The sequence below is a fragment of the Aythya fuligula genome, chromosome 13, assembly GCF_009819795.1.
Source record: "Aythya fuligula isolate bAytFul2 chromosome 13, bAytFul2.pri, whole genome shotgun sequence".
NCBI lineage: Eukaryota > Metazoa > Chordata > Aves > Anseriformes > Anatidae > Aythya > Aythya fuligula.
In genome coordinates, this window is record NC_045571.1 from 17,957,889 (window position 1) to 17,977,806 (window position 19,918).

Genomic DNA, 19,918 nt, shown 5'->3' on the forward strand with positions numbered 1-19,918 from the left:
TAGTCAGGAGGGAAAAATATTACTAAAGAGATTTGAAGAACCAGAAACTCAAGTTGCTTAATGCCATCTTTGTGTTAGTGTTGACTAGGATTCTGAGATGTGTTAACATTATGAACGCTAATATTAAGAACTTAAGAACTCGGATTAGCCCGAAGAGAATGGAGGTAAATTTATACTTAAATGATTTCTAAGTAACTGAGCTGTATGAATTTCTTCTTGGCTAGAGAGACAGTTGAAATAAATTCAGAGTTTTCCCATAAGGATTTGTGAAGGATAATGAAAATACAGTGCTATTCCTTAAAAGAAGAAAAATTAAATTGTCAAGCAGACTGTATAAACTGAAAACTTGAAAAAGTAATCAAAAAATGTTAACTATCTAGATGGTAACAAGGAAATAAATACCAGCCAGCATGGCTGTTCAGAACGAATCATGTCATAGCAGTTTTTTTTACTGACAAGATAACAAAGCTTACTGGGAGAAAAACATTAGGTGTCAGAAATCATCTTGACTTTTGGATGACTTTTAACAATATTTCACATGACATTTTCAAAATCAAGCTTGGGTGGCATGTTTTAAGTGTAATAAATGTAAGAGATATGAACAACTTGTATAGGCGCACTCAAAACTTTATTGGGGATTCACTTTCAAAGTCAGATGTTCTGAATGCATTGCCTGTGAATTCTGCTTCTCATGCTACTCTGTATTTTTATTACAGATAAGTACATGATAGAAATAGGGTATAAACATCACGTTGGTATAAGATAGCAAGTTGGAAACTTTTGGGGAACAGAATTTAAAAATTGAAGGTGCCATCTTTGCTTTAGGCATTATTGAATTTCATGCAAATTTTTACTTTTCAAAGACCTGCTTACATTTACATGAGTAATTATCTGACTGAAATACAGGACAAGAAAAGAGAGTTGAGGTAACAGCTAGATTGTAATGGATCCCAATGAAGCTGTTACTCAGAAATGGTGATGTGGAGGGAAAACTTCATGTCTCCTTTGGTCAGGGGAATGGATATGACAAGTTTTGTGGCTCATTCCAGGCCTGTCTTCTACAATTCTTTAAATTTTTGAATTATGTTAAAATAATTTTCTGTCTTCGTAAAATACTCTTCATTAATCACCATGGCACTATTCATTAATCAGTTTATAAATGTGAAATTCACTTTTCATCATTATTTAATTATAACATGATAAAACATACTTTCTATTTAATTGCTGAGTCCATTTTTAAATTCAGTATGATCTTAAAGTGCCTCATTATATGTGCCTATGGCCAAAGTCCAGAAACAAAACTTGACGATTAGGAAGCTTAGATGCATAATATTGCATGAAAAAAAAAAAACAAACAAAAAAAAAAAAAAAAAAAAAACAGGTGATGAAATGAAATATTTGAATTTCTTGTTCTTGATAAGGCTATTATTTATATTTTTATAGTGACCACTTCCCTGTTAGATATTTGTTGCATGTACCTGCTTTAAAATTTGTGGAATCCAGTTCAGTTAACAGTGTCACTTTCAGCTTTTGATTTTGGGTCACGCTACTTCTGAATGGTAGGTCACACCAGCCATCAACAGCAAACTAAATACCAGTTAGAGACATTAATAACAGACACAAGACATCCTAAGGACTTTATCACAGTTTAAAACACCAATGTGATGTCTGTTCTGAGGTTTATTAAATGTGCTTTAGTAGTGACAAGGCATTAGACAAAACTGCAACTTCATCAATTCAGTTTGTTTGTGCAGCGATATTTACAATGCAACTCATCTTTTTTTTTTTTTTTTTTTTTTTTTTTTCACTCATTTGTTTCTGCTTATTCAAGAAAACTGCAGTCAACCCCCACATAGGCAGACTCTTTCCTGCTCAGCTGCTTGAGCTGTAAATCTCTCTCAGGCAATGTTGTGAGGCTGGAGATTGAGATGCTATTTTCCTATGCCAAATCATAGGAACCCAGCAACTGTTAGAGATACCCTACATCAGCTGGCTGAAAAATAAATAAGTAAAATATTTCAATTAGGAAGCCATTTCTGAACAAAGCATAAAAGAATGCTAAAGTCAATGCACCCGTACTAAGTGCTTGCTGATAATATGCCAATCAGTAGTCATCCAAACCTCTGTCTTAATATTTCTACTGCAATTGTCTCCTTTATTATTTGCTGTTTGTAAATATAACAGCTAAATATTGCATTAAATTTTAGGGTATGGGTCAAAATCTTTGATCCAAAAGAATGTGGAAGATTGTACCACATTGATGACAGTAGTAATATTAACATGCAATAAATAACAGAAAATGATGTAGCAAAGGAAGACATAAGCAACTGCAATGTTATAATGACTTATAGAGAGACTGCTGACTTCTAACCCATCTAAATAGAAACTTCAAACTGACAATCCCACATTAGAACCTTGAGCTCTAAAAACAGGCTGTTTTTAACATCCTAACTCTTCTCAGTTAGAATTAGTTAAAATAACTTCTTCCATTTACAATTGCAGGTATAAATGTGTTTATGAGATTTTATTCCTGAGTTTTGGGGTTCAGTTTTGGAAAATTTTCAGCAAGTTTTTGCAGAACCATTCAGAAGTTTCCACAGACATTAAAGTAAGGAGCCAACTGGCCTCCACTTCTTTTCCCACAGAATGACAGTTTGGCCATGCACTGTGTCCCATTGCGCTCTGGTTTTCCTCAGAGCACCCATGCTGCCTTCCCAACTAGGAAGGAGTGCAGCTCTTCTGGGAGCAAAATCTACAGCTACGAGATGCCCAGAGTGCAATAGGCTGACCATGGATGTTTCTAGTGAGACAGTATGCATTGTTCAATTCACTGAAAGGACTGTAGAAGCAGAAGTCGGAAACTCTTCCTTCTGTTATTTGATAGCCATTGGATAACACAGTTTAACTAGGGATTTTATCACAATGATCTGCCAGTGTCAAAATTTGTAATATAGTAGGCATTTTCAAATTAACGATTTTCTTCCTGATTCAGACTAATCTGAATATGAAAGTTTACTATAAATATTATAATGGTGTGCATTAAGAACACCTACTTCCATAGCATGAGACACTTTCATAAACATTGAAGCTGTACCAATATCTAAACAGTCTGGAGAGCACATTGGGGGTACATCCAGGGATGTTTTATTATAAAAGATATATGTCTATATTGAAAGATGAAGTGACTGTATCAGAAAAAATCATTTAAATTAATGCTATCTCAAATCATCATTCAAGATCATTATCTTCCAGTAGAATTAACATTGTACTCATTTCCATTATGTAATAGAGAATAATAACCAAGTGAAATGTTTCAGGTAAAAATACATGAGTATATATGTATATTACTATATTAAAATTAACCTTTGCTCTGATAATGCCAAATGTGTTGGCATTGGACAAGAAATTCAGTCAGGCTGCTTACTTCTTGCTCAAATTTCATGTAGCTAGTGATAATATTTTTAGGTAATTTAATAGCATCTTCCTAAAGGACAAAAAATGATGTGACTAGAAGGCATTATTTCAAGTTGTCAAAATGTACAAAATGAAAAGTAATGACTAAATTCCGGACATGAGCTGGTGGCATTTTTATTTATAGAGGACATAAAAAAAATTACAAGCCAAGGGCAACAAATTTTGTTTAAATCCAAGCACGACTAAGGCCAGATGAAACTAATTAGGTTCATGTTTCTTACTTCATTAAGCACCTTTCAGAAAGACTCCTGATGGGAGATATTTTGGGTAAGAAGACCTGCTTTATGCTATCCCCTCTCATTGCTTTTAGCAAAATAAAACAAAGGGGGAGCTTAGAACATGTGGATAAAATGCAAATATTAATATATATATATATATATTATATGAGGATATTTAACAGATCAGTCTCAAAGATGCTGTTGATTTTTCTTTCTCTCTAAGTCAGGATGAACAAAATGTTTATACCTCTCTTCTCATCTGTATCTCAGGATTAAGAGAGGATTCAACAAGTAAGTGATTAAAACCAAAATCACCTACTTTGGGTATTGGCTATTGACTTCATGCTGGAAGAAATTGTTACTGTGAGCAGTATATTGACCTTATTCTGTGATGTTAGGATCCTATGACTCCTGGCAATTTGAAGTACTGGAAGGAGGTAATAATATATTTAATGAGGATTTCAGCTGGAGAGTAAAAATTTTTTAAGTAGATTTATGTAAAAATGTTCTCTATTAGCTTCTTCATGTTCTAAGGTTTTCCAGAGGGCATTTATCAGGAGAGGGTGGAATTGTGCAGAAAAGAGTATTTAACCAATTAAAATACTTGTTTATATACAATTAGGAACAAAATATAATAATATAAAACACTTCATTTTGAAGTGTTTTCCAGAGAAATTAGTTCTGGCTTAGCTACTCAATGTGAAATGGAGCATCAAAAAGGCAAAGCAGAAATGCAGATCCTAAGCAAAGCTCTGACTGTATGACACAAGATGCGTTAACTTTTGAGAACCGTTGCCTGAGGTACCTTCTACTCTGCCACTGTGATAGATCATGGGAAAGAAGATCACACAAAGTAAACACAAGAAAAAAACAGTGCACTTGCCTTTCTTTCTTGATGTGAGTTTACAAATCACCTTAATATATTGCAAGTCTTTCCTCTTTTGAGCCAAATAGTCTGTTAGAAATCAGTCTTGCATTTGAGAAAGAGTATTTGGAGTATAGGAAAACTGAAAAAATCTCTGAAACAGTTTACAGAATAAATTAACAGATGAGAAAGTTAGGAGTCTATAAATCAATTTATTTTTTCAAAATTATTTTAAAATATGGTATTGGCTGAAAGTCACTTACTAGAAAGGATTTTTTAAAATTGCGGTTTTTACAATCAACTTATTTATGAAATGTCATAGCAATAGCCATTGAAAGTGAAATAATAGACTTCCCATTAATTATTTGATATACAGGGCACAATAAAGGATGTTTTAGGAATTGTATGTACTTAAAAGATAACACCTTGGAAAACGGACAGATAAGGTATTTAACTGAAGTATTCTTCAAAATATATAAGGCAACACTTCCACATTCCAGATGAAGAATAAAAGCAGTTCAGTAGACTGCTAGTAAATATATCCATGACTTAGTGTTCTTGGTCTTTACACAGTGTGATCTTAACAGACCACACTGTCCTCCAGTCCTAACTTGGTTCTTCTACTAATGGTGCTAAATTCAGTTTTGAATTCACTGTAATGCTAAGTGAAACAGTTTAAGGAAGCTTTAATTTAAACAGCTAACTAGTAATTGAGCTACATATTGAATTCCTCTAAAGAGGAAGTAAGAGACACATCTGGCACATCTGTGGGATCTCATGGGAGCTTCATGCTGAGAAACTTTATTGGTCTGTTGTTGAATCAAACCACTCTACATTTCTTTTATAGATGAATTTGGTATCATTTAAGTGAATGAAAAAACAAATGAGGACAAAAAATTACTTCTGACTTATATATCCTTATTCCTTTCCGTACTTTTTTTACTGCTTCATTGCGTTGTGATTGAAGAGTCTGACCACAAGGCTGTAACTTCCCAGGAAGCTGTCTTACACTGCTTGTAAATCCACTATGACAAGATTTGTCAAGAGACTGATTTGGCTGTCCTGCCAGATAATTTTACTAGGTCAAGCGTCTCAGACAGAGATCAAAAGTCCTAAGCCACAATACTAGCATGTAGAATTGTGGGATTTATTTTTAAGTTCATCACATAGAAAGGAATTCCTGTCCTTATGTGTAGTTTTCTGTAAGCTGAATGACAACCAGGTGTATGGTAAGCAACCTTCAGTGAATGTCCTACATGAGAGTCAAACTCATGACTTGGAACAAGCATTTCAGTCTTTATATGCTTTTAACAAAGTATTAATGCTACAATATGCATGTTTGATTTAAAACTCTTCAAATAATCTTAGTTCAATGTTTACATATGTTTTGAGTTACAGTTTATGACTCAGAAAAGAAGTACAGGATTCTCCAGAGTATTGAACAAAATAGAGAACTTTCTGCAGAAAGCTGTAGTGTGATGTCCAAAATAACTGATGGTTTTCATTTCTCTGATTAAATTACTTTGTAGCAAGAATCAATTTCTGCCTCTTTCCATCCAAGTCTAAACAAATTTTGGTGATGCTAAAACCATACAAATGTCTGACCTATATTAAGGTCACCAAGAGCTTAGTACTGTTGGCACACACAGGCAGTAGGTCCCTGCAAGAACAGTAACTCAGGCCACTACAAAAGAAAAATAGAAAAGTCAGAAAGGAAAACCATAGCTATAGATTTATATTTTTGCTGTTCTTCCCTTCCAGAGCTCCATTCAAATTTCCTATATTGTTGACTCCCTTTATCACCTCTCTTACATGACCACTTGGGCAGGAGGTGAAAAATATTTGTCTAGATTATGGATATGGATCCAAGTGCTCTGCCTTCACTTGGGGCTGTGTTTGTCTAGTTAATGCACACCCTGGAAGAGGTGCTAGTAGAAAAGATCTGAGCCTCCTGCCTGCTCAACACAGTGGCCTGTGAGCCTCTGATTGCAGTAGACTGCAACTGTTCTCCAAACTATCACCCACCTCAGGTCTAAAGAGGTAAAGGGAGTGTGCCAAATGCTGTGGCAGTAAATCCCGCTTTACTGTGGCAGTGAAGCTGATTATAATATGTATTTTGGCAAGTCACATCTGCCCTACAGTCCAAAGGGTGGGCCAGAATTGGTGTCACCAGACTTGCTCCTTACATTTTCAGAATGTATATGGTGCAGGCAAATCCTTTGCTCTAAATAGCCAACTATCTAAAATATGAACCAGAATTAATCAATGCTGAAGGTAATGTTTCCACAAACATCCTCAGTCTGGAAACAGAGATTTTTAATTACAAAGCATTTACTTTATCACAGCGGTCATGACCAAAAAAAAAAAAAAAAAAAAAAAACTAACTTCCACCAAAGATACAGAACATGACTAAGATAAATTTACAGTGATATTTTTGTCTGCATGCATGTATATGCTCATCTCTATTTCTTCACATTCTGAAATGGTATGACAAGGAGCCACAGAGCTTTCCTAAGCATCTGTGCTAAATGAACACTGTAAAAGAGGTTTCCCTAGCAACCCAAACCATATGTAATAGCTTAAAATAGCTTTTCTCCAAGTCCTAGGATTTCTTAGTGGTTTGCTCATGATTTCCATTTAAATCAAGGTATATTTTCCCAGTTCAAAAAGGTTGTTCATTTTCTCAACTTCTATTAAAATGAACAGGCTTTGAAAATGCTCGTCTTGCAAGAATGCATCCCTTCCTCTTGACTTCTAATTTATCAGGTAAACTGAAGCAGAGCAAATGGTGGCAGTGGCTCTCCATTTTATCAAATGTATTCCCTTTATGTTTGCTGATCAAAACATTTAATTATAACTATACTAGTGGTCACTACTACCTGTTGTAATAGAAAACTTCTAGTTAAACTAGCAGTCTGATTTTTGTGATATTGTCATGAGATCTATATGCTATGTATGATATTATCATGAGAACTGCATACTATAATGTATCAATCTTAATATACACACATTGCAGTATGCATTTTAATAGCAGTTTTTAGGCAAATTATGGTGCTTGAAAAGACTGATCAGTTCTTACTGTGTTCCTAAGAGAACAGGTATCAAATGCCATCTTTAATATAAGCAAACTGTGATACCAAGAGCCTAAGAGATTTCTAAGTGAGTTTATGTAAGAAGGAAGAAACAAATCTGAGGTAGAATGCATGGTATTGATATTGAGTTCCTAATGCATCTAGTCATAAAGTCATAAGTTTTGAAAGTTTGAGACAGACTGAGAGAGCTTGAATTTGGTTAAATCAAGTTTTTATATATGGGTAAGATCTCTAGATTCTTGTCCAAAGATTTTCAAAACATGTGTAGCAGAACCAAAGAAAGAATGAGGTATCAGACGTTAATTTCTTTTCCAATTAATATGTTTGTTTAGCCTAAATGGGTTTTAGTTGAGAAAACAGTGAAGAAAATAATTAATATTGTTCTGTTTCATTTCTAAGTAAGATATCTTTGCATAACTGTAAAATCCAGCATGAGAAAGCAATGCCCTATTTCTTGACAAAACGTTTTTTAAATTGTAACACCATGTAATATATTTTAACCTCAAATGAATATGGTGGCTATAAAGTAGGGTATTCCTTTACATTATTTTAATTATCTTTCTCTTACCTGTGAGCAGGAGACAGAGTTTTAGTGAATTATCCTTTCTCATCTTATAGAATAAAAACAGTTACTAAAATGAAGTGCAAGATGATTTATGCTATTAATTATTGGACAGGCAGAATTGTTGGAAAGAGTCAGGCCATAAGTTCTTGTTTTATCTATTTTAGTTAGCTTTTAATTGAGTTTTCACTATTAAGTATTTCCTCTGAAAAGGGGAGAAAGAAAGGCACTGGGAGATTTGTTGTCACAGCTGAGTGGGAAGTTCTGCCAGTGTGTCTGAGGATAGAGTCACGGAGGTGGGGGCTGATTTCACAGAGGAGAAAACTTTGCTGTGGACTTCTTTAGACATCATTTTTTAGTTTACTTCCTATAATCCCTTTTAGCTCTTCTCTGAATCTGGACAATCCTTCAGCTTCACTTTTGTATTTATTTAGCCTTCATAACTACAGGTATTATATACAAATCATATTCTTTATCATACCACGTGGTAAAGTGATTCTTTAAATATACTATGATTTTTCTTTTAGCTGAACGAGTTGGTATGTATTGGGCCAACTCTGGCTATTTAACTACAACAAACAAATCCCTGTATTTCTTTAACTATGAAAGATTTTAGTAGTGTTCCTTACTACAGTATTTCAAATAGTTCAAAGTAAACAAATCAGCCACAAAAAAATATGAAAATAAATTGTTCATTTCTTTCAAATTTCTGTCTATGGCTTTCAAATCAAGCAAACTTTCTCCCCTTATCAAAGAATGATTCAAAAATTTCCTGCTGATTTCACAATTGTATATGTTCAGTATGCAATTGAACTGTTGCACTGTAAAATCTGATCTGCATTGGTCACATGTGTTTAATCATCTGCTTTACTTCTTTTCTGGAGACATTAAGAAGTGATTTTAAGAGCAGTAATAACTCTTTAGGAAGTAATTTAACAGCTGTCTTTGCTGAGAACAAGCTGTATGGAGTGGAAATAAGAACATAACTGAATCATAAAGAAATTGTTTTGAAATTGATAGAATTGTTGTAGTTTCTTAAATTACTATTAAATGATATTTTTCTTTTGCCCATAATATTCATGTTTGAAAGCTATGCATGTCAAATGTAAGCCTATGTTCCAAGTTCCTCAAAAGATGTCATAGTAGAAAGAGAAAGTTGGAATATCTGCTGAGGAAGCCTTTGAGGAATATTGATTCTAATTCCTGTTCCAAGAGATCCTATATGAGGCAATAGTATTTGTTCAGTCCAAATGACTTCATTTGTTACTGCTCTTTACATTCCCCCATTGTCTGAAAAGTTCTATTCTCCTTTTGCAAGTTAGCAATTTCTGGGAAAAAGGCAAATCTGCTCTTTGGTACTAAGCCTGCATGAGATGCTGCTTGCTAGAACTTCACAAATTTACTACTTTTAGTAAACATTAGATCACAGAAAACTCTTCAGTTGAGTTACATTGAAACAGTATTAAAATCCAGCATGGTTTCATTAATTATCCCATGTGCTGCATGCACCATTTCTTAGTCCATACGTAGAACTGAAGTAATATCTGGCACCAGCAAATGCAGCAACTCATTGATAACAGTGGGGTGTTCTTCAATCATCATGGACAAAAATATCATCCTCGTCCCCCAGCTCTAAATTTCTCTTCCACTGCACTAAAATATTGAAATGCCACATGGGCTGTCTAACCATCACTTCTGAGAGATCAGCTACAATATCTTAAATAAACCATTCCAAATGTCCCCATTTTCAAATTCATATTTTGACCTTTAGTTAAAGGTCATCTTTAGCAGACAATTAGCTTTTGCTTTTCACTGAGTTTATAAGGAAGCATTTTGTCTATCCATAGCAGACTGGCACAAAATCATCTTTTTAAAGTACATTGCTGAATATATGTGGCTAAAAGTATTAAAGAAACTGCAAAATTCTCCACAGGACAGAAGCATCATTTCTTTTATTAGTTTTTACTTATTGACAAAATCTTCAGTTTAAAGGTATCATAATTATTATTTCTAAGCACTTAAAAGTGAAAGAGAAGACTAGCAGTCAACAAGGATTTGTCAAGAATAACATGTTAAGATAAATTGAAATCCTTCATTAATAGGCTGTATTAGGCATTATGAAGAAAAGAAAAAGAAGTAGCTGTCATTAGTATCTTGAACACGAGATATTCTTCGATGTTGTCTCATATCAGATACTACGAAATTCATCCTGAGGTACTGTTTGGAATAAGCTGTTGCAGGACAGGTGCAAAACTGCTTTGAACTCATACTTGTATAGTAGTTATCAATGGTTCAGTGGTAAATAACTAAGTCATACTGGCCTCCTAAGGAACTTTCCACTAAGGTTCCACTGTGATTTTCCATGAATGTTCTAAGTGTCTTCAAGGGAGGAAGAAATAAATAGAAAGCTCATAGGAACTTTATTACAATTGAAGACCATATCAAGCTAAGGCAAGCTGCAAATACATTGCAGAATAGTATTGGAAGTGAGTATTAACTTGGTAAATTGGAGACATTATCTGATTAAAAATAAGGTGAAAATTATTTCTGGTAAGTACTGTATTTAGCAACAAATAACTGCAAAGATGTACAGATGGCTAGGGAACAGGTCTTTGGTATAGGGTCAGGAGTCTCACATAAATCACAAGCTAGGCATGAGCAATAACACCATGTTTTTCACACACACACACACATACACACAAAAAAAAAAAAAAAAAAAAAAAAAAAAAACTAGGCAGGATATTCAAACAGTTTTTTAAGCTGGAATGACATGTATGTAATCCTGCCCTATATGCCAGAATTATCAAGTTTTAACCAGAACATACCACAATACTAGAAGTACACAGAAATGTTGGAAAGTGTCAGCATTGAGAACAATGAAAATGATCATATTTCTCTAGCATAGGAATTCTGAAAAAATATTGCAAGAATTGCAGGTCTTCAGACTACAGAAAATAAGGGGAGCAATATGGTTATACACACACACACATATATATACATATATATATATATCCACGGGAAAAGATCAAGAAAATAATGATCTTAAACTGTACTACAAATAACTAAGGAAGCACTTAAATATTGTTGATCTCACTTCAGCATAGAGGGATTGACATGTCCTCTGACTAGATGGCCAGTATTCCTTATTATGTTTGCAAACCTATTATGTGTTAAAGTTCAGATTTTTGAAAACTTTCCATCAAAATGCTGCCATCAAAAGCATGAAATAAAATCAGACCAATTATGTTTTCATTTAAAAATAAAAGCTACTGCTGTGCAACATTAGGAGTAATCATTTATAAACTTTTGCCTTAGGCATCAGAGATGGTTTATGAGCCTGAATTCTAACTCATGAGGGGAAAATAGTGTAATGGTGTACTACTCTGAATGCAGCACTTTATAATCTTTTCTGCAAAGGATCATAGTCCTTTCACTTAATAGGTGCATTGTCATTCGTTATCCATTATTCTCATGAATCAGGGGTAGGACTTTGCTTATTAGTTAGGCTACTCAGAACTGGACACTTAATAAAAAAAAAAAAAAAAAATCAATTTGCTTTGACCAGTGGTTTCACAGAATAATTCGTATGTTCTGTTTTCACTAGGGAAATTATCACCTCTCTTCTTTTTTAGAAGTGGTCTTTCATGTTGAAAAACTAGCTGAGTATCATTTCACAGAGTGTTAGTTAAAAACTGAGGAGGCCACAATGAATGTGTAGTTTAATGACTCTTCCCAAAAAGGTGTTCAGCAGAAGAAAACATGATGGTATGTGTCTTTGGTCTGTGTCACATTAGCTAAAGACGCAGACAAAAAAGTCATCATATGGCCAAGAAATTAGGGTCAAATACTATACAATGATTTATTCATTTTCACTTCTCACAGTATTTGTCTGCATTAAATGTCCAGCATACAGCTAGACAAGTCCATGATATGATGGGTAAACAATTGACTGAAGGGTTGGGCTGAAAGGGATACAGAAAATGGAGCTATACCAGGCTGGCAGCCAGTCCCAAGTGGGGTTTCACAGGCTCCATTTTCTCCAGTTCTCTTCAATGTTTTCATGAAAAGACTTGTATGCAGGACTTGAAGGTATTCTGAGTAAGTTGCAGACAACACTAGATAGAGAGGAACTGTTGACTCCCTTGAGGCTAAGAGGCCTTGCAAAAAAAAAAAAAAAAAAGAGCCCTTGGCAAATTGCAGGACTGGGTAGTCACCAACCAAATGAAATTTAACAAAAGCAGGTGCTGGGTTCTGCACCTGGGACAAGTTAAGTCTAGATGTCTGTACTGACTGGGAGGCTGGAGCACAGCCCTGCAGAAAGGGATCTGGGTGTTCTGGTTGGCAGTGAAACTAACATGACTGAATAGTGTGCACTGGCAGCCCAAAAGGCCAAATATGTCATGTGGTGCATCAGGCACAGCATAGGGAGGTTGAGGGAAGTGATTATCCTGCTCTACTCTGCACTGGTGTGGCCTCACCAGTATTGCCTCCATTAAGAAGATACTCCTCCTAAATATTTGTTTCCATGTACATCAGCACCAACTTGTGTGTACAAGCATCTGTTTGTGTATTGCACATAACATAGTTTTTGTCAACCATCAAACAGAATCTAAGCTTGCTTAAGGTCAAGGTATTGGCCTGATTTCATGTACTTTCCCACTCTTCAATGTCTAAGTGGCATGTAGCAGTATGTTCAGTTTGATAGAACCACAGACTGGTTTGGGTTGGAAGGGTACATTCATCTCATTCCAACCCCTTCCTGTGGGCAGGGAACCCTCCCGCCAGCCCAGGCTACCCAAATCCCACCCAGCCTGGCCTTGGGCACTGCCCCAGATGGAACACCAACCTGGGTAGCCTGGGCCAGTGCCTCACCACCTTCTGAGCGAAGAATTTCTTCCTAGTGTCTAATCTAAATCTCCCCTCTTCTGGTTTACAACTTTTCCTGCTTGTCCTATCACTATCTGCCTCTGTTAAAGTTTGTCCTCCTTTAGAGTACAGCTAGAAATGGAACTTCTACAGGCAGAGGTAAAGTTGCTGCATTACCAACAACCACTCAGAAGGTATGATTCCTTTTACAGAGTAAAAGGAAAAGTTTTATGAGGTTGTCTTTGGTATCCTCAAGTATGAATGCAAAAGAGCATATGGATGTAATAATTGCAGTTTCTTATGCATGGCTTTAGCAGTGTAAGAATTAGGGGATACTGCAAGTGCTTGATTTTTTAGAGGTGTTAATTGTTAGAAGATCTCATTGATTCCAATCAATTGTCACTATCTGGAACTTCTGAAGAAAAAAAGAGGCACAAACTAATTTTTTAAAAAAGGAAACCTTACTTTTTTAGGAAGATTTCAAAAGTGCAAGATGAGACATTGTTAAAGAAATGAAAATATATCCAGCAATTTTACTGAAAGTGTAAGGTTTCTCTTAATTTCTTCTCAGTATTTCACTTCAAAGCAATTAGCACATTAATGCTATAGCCAAAGAGAAAGATAGATGATTTCCTTAGTGATTTCTCTTCGTATATATTTAAGAAATTGGAACTATGTTGTAGTGACTTTAATGATCTTTTTAATTAATTGACACAAAGTTTTAATTATAGAGAAACTTGTAGTCATGGTTTGCTTCCTAAACAATGCCTTAAAAAATCAGACTTTTATAGTGTATTTTAAAATTAGCTTTAACCTACAACATGCATAAAAAGCTTTCATTGACAACGTAGAGAAAATACACTTAAATATAGCAATACTTTATGAGATATATACACTCACAAAACTTTTCTAAAAGCTGCAAATTTAAACAGCTCAAGAGAAGTTAAATTTGATTGAATACAAAGGCATAAAATTTCATGAGGCTTTAGCAGAAAGTTTATATATAGCTGAAGAAAATGTCACATCTTATTTCAGAGGGCAGTGCCTTAATATCTTCCAAACTGAATTCAGTATCCTTTTTTTTTTCTTTTCTTTTACCTCATTTACCAGAAAATAGTGTTATCTTGAATATTAACTGTTCCTTATTTTTTTTTTTTTCAAATAAAATTGCCTTTCTTTCTGAGGTGTGCCTAAAATTACTTTTTTTTCCAGGAAATGTGTATTGTCTTTTGAAATAAATTGCACTAAGGGTAGGGGTTTTACCCATTACAAATCAGTACTTTAGGAAGCATATAAAACTATCACATTCCTACCTCACTGATTTTATTTCATAATGAATTTACATAGTATACATTGACTGCTAGTACTGTTTCCAAAATAACATTTTGTAATACATTTTTCTGGTCAGTCTGCAGATGTTCCCTGTACCAGATGTACAACTTGAAAAATAACAACCGCTAAAAATACACAAGCTGTCAGCTTTGTTTTACTGAGAAACTGTAACTTCAAGTAAGATGGATTTGTATTTAAGTACAGTGTAAACATCAAAAAATATTCCCAAAGACTTGATGACAATCTTATCAAATGGTGAAAATGGTCACATTATAAATGCATAATTTCAGTCCAAGGTGGTGTAAAGGTGAAGTAAAATTGTTGTTCTATAAGCTAATAATACTGACATCAATTTCGAAAACATCATAAAAAAATAAATGGTATGCTTAGTGAAATAACTTGTACTAGTATTTTCTTCTCTATATTAACATCTTAAAAATAGATCACCCTTTGTTCTTACACCTTTAAGCTGTCATAGCTGTCATATTTTTTACCTGACCTTGCAGAAAGTATGTCTCTTACTGTGCTAAACAAGCTGTGAAACTACTGTGATTTCAAATAAACCCTTAAAAAAGCAAGTAATGATGTTCCCTTTCCACTTAGTTCGGGGTTAATTATACTTGTCAAAGAGACAGTAAAAAAAAGGCAGTGAAAATTTTGACAAACTGATGGCAACCACACAGACCGTGTATCTCCAGCAGTTCCCATTTGTCAAAGTTGCACCCATTGATAAAGTCAGAATGAGGACAGTATTTCAGAAGGCTCATTTTTTCCATTGTTCTTACACAGAATAAATCAATACAAAAAAAAATAAGATGTTGTAAATTGCAATAGAGAAAATTTGACAAGCTGGCAGATTTTATTTTTATGGAAGTTCTGACATAATGTATCTTAAGCAAAGATCAAAATTTCATGACAGTGTTCCTTCTTGCTTTTTAATGTGAGTGTGGGTGTGCACATATACAAAGTTAGATTAATGCTGTAAGGAGCTCTGGTTAAAAACAAATACGGTTTTAGAGAATAACTTGGATAGAAGTATGGTTTTTGAAGTGCAGGCTTTAAAAGTCCTACCTCTCTGCAGATTCATCTGAATTTTCCTCTGTGATCATCTGCAGCTCCTGTGGGGTTTTATTTGAATCTTCTTTGACACAGTTTTCCTCTGTGCTTGTTTTGGGAATATCTTCATTTGATCGAAGTTGTTCTATGAGGTTTTGTTGATGCCAGGCTTGAATGGATCGGTGGTGCACTGGGGTTGGACCTGGCACAGGTGCCAGTATATTGTGGTGGACAGGACTGCTGTTTTTCTTCAGCCCATTTCTGTCCCGAGAGTGGTTCTTCAACCTGTTCTGAACCGGTGTCCCTCTGTGTTCATATCCTTCCTGCTGATGGCAGCCCCCCGTGCCTCCAGAGCCTTGCGAGGGGTGACTGAACCACCTCCAGCGGAGCCTCAGGATCTGCTTCACATCAAACTCTTTCTTTCCAGATACTGACATTTTTTCCAGGAAAAAAAAAAAAAAAGTATATATATATATACAAAAGCCTATTCTTTTAGAAAGGAAGCAGATTCTTTATCTCTTGTGTTTCAACTCCTCTTCTTAAGAAAAGACAACAAAAGAACAAATACCGGTAGCTTGCTCTCTCTCTCTCTCTCTCTCTCTCTCTCTCTCTCTCTCTCTTCTGATTAATATACTGCAAGCTCTTCAAGCCGATGCTAAGCTGCTGCTAACTGTATAGGTGGGAATCCATACTGACAGGATGATGAGGTCAGACCTTAAACAAGTAAATCAGCTTAGCACAGGAAAGCAGCAACCATAACAGTACCCAGCTGCTAGGCTTACACACTCACAGCACTATAGCACAGCTCTCTAATATATAACCTAGCCTCACATGATCCTAAGGGATCTTAAGCTGCAACTTAAGATGCAGGAAAGCACACACAGATAAAGTGACAAGACTTTCTATCTCATGAGGTTTTCCACTGCTAATAAGCAATGCTGCATTTCACAGAAGATTTATAGAGAATTCTTTTATGGACTTCTTACACAGATTTTTGGTAATGATTCACTGTGAAACTGTCCTGCAGTTCATGTGTTTCCTTAAGAGGTTTGCATGTGTTTATCTTGCTGTGTAAAATTCCTACAAATGGCCTCAGTGTGGTAGCACTTACCTAAAGGAAAGAAGCAGCATTTCAATATGTTGTGCAGAACTATGTATTTTCTCACCTACAGATATATTTCTCAATGTGATTACAGGGAGAGAGAGAACAGAGGGAGGGAGTTCATAAAATCGGAGATGTGCTCCCAGAACGACTGTATCTGTGGAAAACAGTTTCCTGGCTAAGTGCCTGTGTAAACACCCTTTGTCATCCTGCTCTTAATTTCTCACGGACAATGAAAACAGTGTGATTTAGAAAAAAAAAAAAAAAAAAAAAAAAAACAGAAAAAAAAAAAAAACAGCTTTCTTTTGTCAGTGTATGCTGTGCAGCATGTTTTCAGCAAATTTAATAATTTCATACATTCATCCTCATCAGTCTGTTAATGGATAGGGCTGTGAGAACTGTTCCATGTGTATTTTGAAATAATGTACACAGATTGTTTTTGCATGCAAATCAAAAATTGTTAAATGGATAGGTTTGGTTTTATTTCTTGTGTTACATTCTCCACAGTGTGCTGTTGATGATCTATATGACTGTAAGCAGTGTGCAGAAGCAAAAAAAAAAAAAAAAAAAAAGCTAAGATTCAGAATTAAAGAACCCTCTTCTTCAGACTTTTCTTTGGATAGTTGTGAGATAAATTACAGGACAAGGCAGGAACTGTAAAATAATTGGAATAAATTATGCTATTTAGATACACAGAGGGAAAGAAAATACTTTATACTAAATAAAAAATTAAGAGAAAGACTTGGCCATGAAAGTCAGAAAGGAAGAAGTTGTGAAAAGACGATATTTGAGAGACCTGCCTCCAGTATTGTGATTTACACAACAGCATTGTCACATGTGGACCTCCCAAACTGGTGCTGTCCCCCTGTAGAAGTAATACTCTGTTTAACAATCTTCACTAAGATAAACTGGGTTCTCAAGTAATATTTACTTGAGAAGAAAATGAAAGAAGGATTTATGTGTTAGAATACCAGGTTATTCTTAGTATTGTTAATGGAACATAGTTTTAAAAGACTACATTTTAAGTTTTATAGGAATGGATAGAAATGATAAAACTCATTCAACTTCTAAGAAAATATTTTAAGAAGAAGGTATATAAAGCTTATTTGTGGTTTAATAAGGGATTTCAGTTTAAGCTTGTTGAGAATAAAAGCTAATAAAGAAGATGCTCACAAACTCCAGGGATTTTAAAGAATTTGTAGGGAGTGAGTAGATAAATGGAAATACTGGCCATTGGGTAAGAGAGACCGTTATGTCTTCAGAAGTCAGAGTAAGATGTTTTCTTACTTCAATTACAGCTTATTCTAACAATCTGAAGTTTTCTGGAGTGTTTTACTATTCACTTTCATAAAAGTAATAAAACTTAGCAGTGTAGTGGTATCCATATATATTCCTGAGGATTGCCTACATGGCAATCCAAATCTCTTTTAAAGAGAGTCTCAATATAGCAAGTTCATAAAATAATTTATGATAAAATCTTGTAGAAGTGGACAGAGAACATGGTATCTCGCTACTGTCTTAATCAGGTCATTGAGTTCTTCCAGCAGCCCTGACAGTTCCGCTTAGCAATAGATCTGATATATTGAATCCATAATTTTTACCATCTCACAAAGCTTCTGGTGGTTTCCTTTCCTTAAATCCTTTTTGCAGATATTGTTAAAAACACATTGCATGAATTTGACTTAGAATGTAGAACTTCTGTTTGTAAATTACTCTTTTTCCTATTATTCAGCACATATTTTGGCAGATGTTGTGTATCTAGCTGAAATTTAAGAAGTAAGACTGGACATTTCCTGAAGAGACTGTTTTGCTCAAAAAGTCAGCTTGAGTCAGCATGGAATATGCTTTAGGTAGGGCATAAGCAGATTATTCTTCACACAGCTTATTACCATTCTGGCTAAAACTTCAATATGCTGTACTGGGACAGTATAAGTGATTTTATAAGCCAAAACTTCAGGCCTGATTAGATGCAGGTATGTGGTATAAACATGATACAGGTTTGTGCCACCTACTAGCTTGTAATCATTTATGTCTAACCTCTGGTCTTTGTCAATATGAAGGGAACAGGAATCTTATCTTTACCTTACCCTTTAGGAGAGACATTGATTATAAAATTATAGGTCAGAATCTTAAACAAAACCTGAGAAAACTAAGTTCCCTTGAAATAGAATACAATTTGAGTGTTTATTTCTTCATGATTTCTCTATAAATCTTTAAGGTACTTTTAGGCATATCTCTGGGTTCAAACATCTAAATGTGAGAAGATATATCTATTATTACTATTCCTCATTTCATATGTTTTCATGTAGATAGCCATCCACCATAATAGCTTTATTTTTTCCCCTTCACAAGTGGAAATCTGCAAAGAACAGCATTTTCTAGGGCTGCAGCAAGTTTATCAGAGGCTACCAAGAGGCTCAGGGGGCTGAAGCACGTAATGGATGAAGGGAGGCTGCTAGAAGAGGCTCTGTTCAACTGTATGAGGAAAAGGCTCAGGGGCATCTCATTGCTGTCTTCAGGCACCTAATGAAAGTACAGAGAAGACAGAGCCAAACTATCTTAGAGGTGCCCAGTGATAGCAACAGAGGCAACAGACACATATTGGAACATGGGAAATTCTAATTAGGCATAAGAAACAGATTTTCCCTAAAAGGTGGGAAGATGTTGCCAAGAGGCTGTGGCATCTCCATCCTTACAGACGGTGCAGCTGCTCTGACTGGACTTGCTCTGAGCAGAAGGTGGGACTAGCTGGGCCCTTTTCAATCTATTATCCTGGGACTTTGTGATGTGCCAGGCGGTGTTTGAGATGTAGCCTAGAGGCTACAGTACAGCCATTTAAAACCAATGCAGTTGTCAGGAATTAAGAGACACATTTTAGAAAACTAAGCTTCCATTTGGAATCAAAACAGTTCAGTATAACTGCCTGCAGTTGTGGGGGATTTCTAATTGTTCCTTTCCTCAGAGGCTTGCTTGTAGTTTGAGGGAAAAGAAGTTGGTATTCTCTGAAAAACCTCCTTTTGATTCAATGGGTGGTAAGCTTTTGAGGAAGATCTTCAACCATGTTAGGAAATTTAAATAAATGTGAGGGTAGACTGACATTTACCAGGGAGCTGGACATCATTTTAAAACATTTATGCAAACATGCTGAACTTCCAGATAAGTCAAGATGTACCTATTATTAGCAAGAGTGTAAATAGATGTTAATAATAATTGTAAGATTACAACTATAAATACCTAATAAGGCTTTTGAATTAGAAAACTATAAAAATACTTTTATCATAAACTACCTTTGAGAAGAAACAGAGAATTTTCTTTCTGTCATGAATCATATTTCAAATCACAGCTTCCAGA

General features: G+C 35.1%; 1 protein-coding gene across 3 annotated transcripts in view; it reads right to left on the reverse strand.

Annotated features, from left to right (window-relative positions):
* The window catches only part of KLHL4 (kelch like family member 4), a 79,199-nt gene that overhangs the window by 21,113 nt on the left and 38,168 nt on the right, over positions 1-19,918 (reverse strand). The window contains exons 1-2 of one of the 3 annotated variants that reach the window (XM_032196556.1): positions 16,577-16,621; positions 15,481-15,895 (exon numbers count right to left, since the gene is read on the reverse strand). In XM_032196556.1, the coding sequence (XP_032052447.1) occupies positions 15,481-15,518 (38 nt within the window). In that variant the 5' untranslated portion in view covers positions 15,519-15,895; positions 16,577-16,621. Of the gene's footprint in view, positions 1-15,480; positions 16,053-16,576; positions 16,622-19,918 lie in introns of those variants that run through there. The other 2 variants (XM_032196557.1, XM_032196555.1) reach the window with 2 other exon arrangements.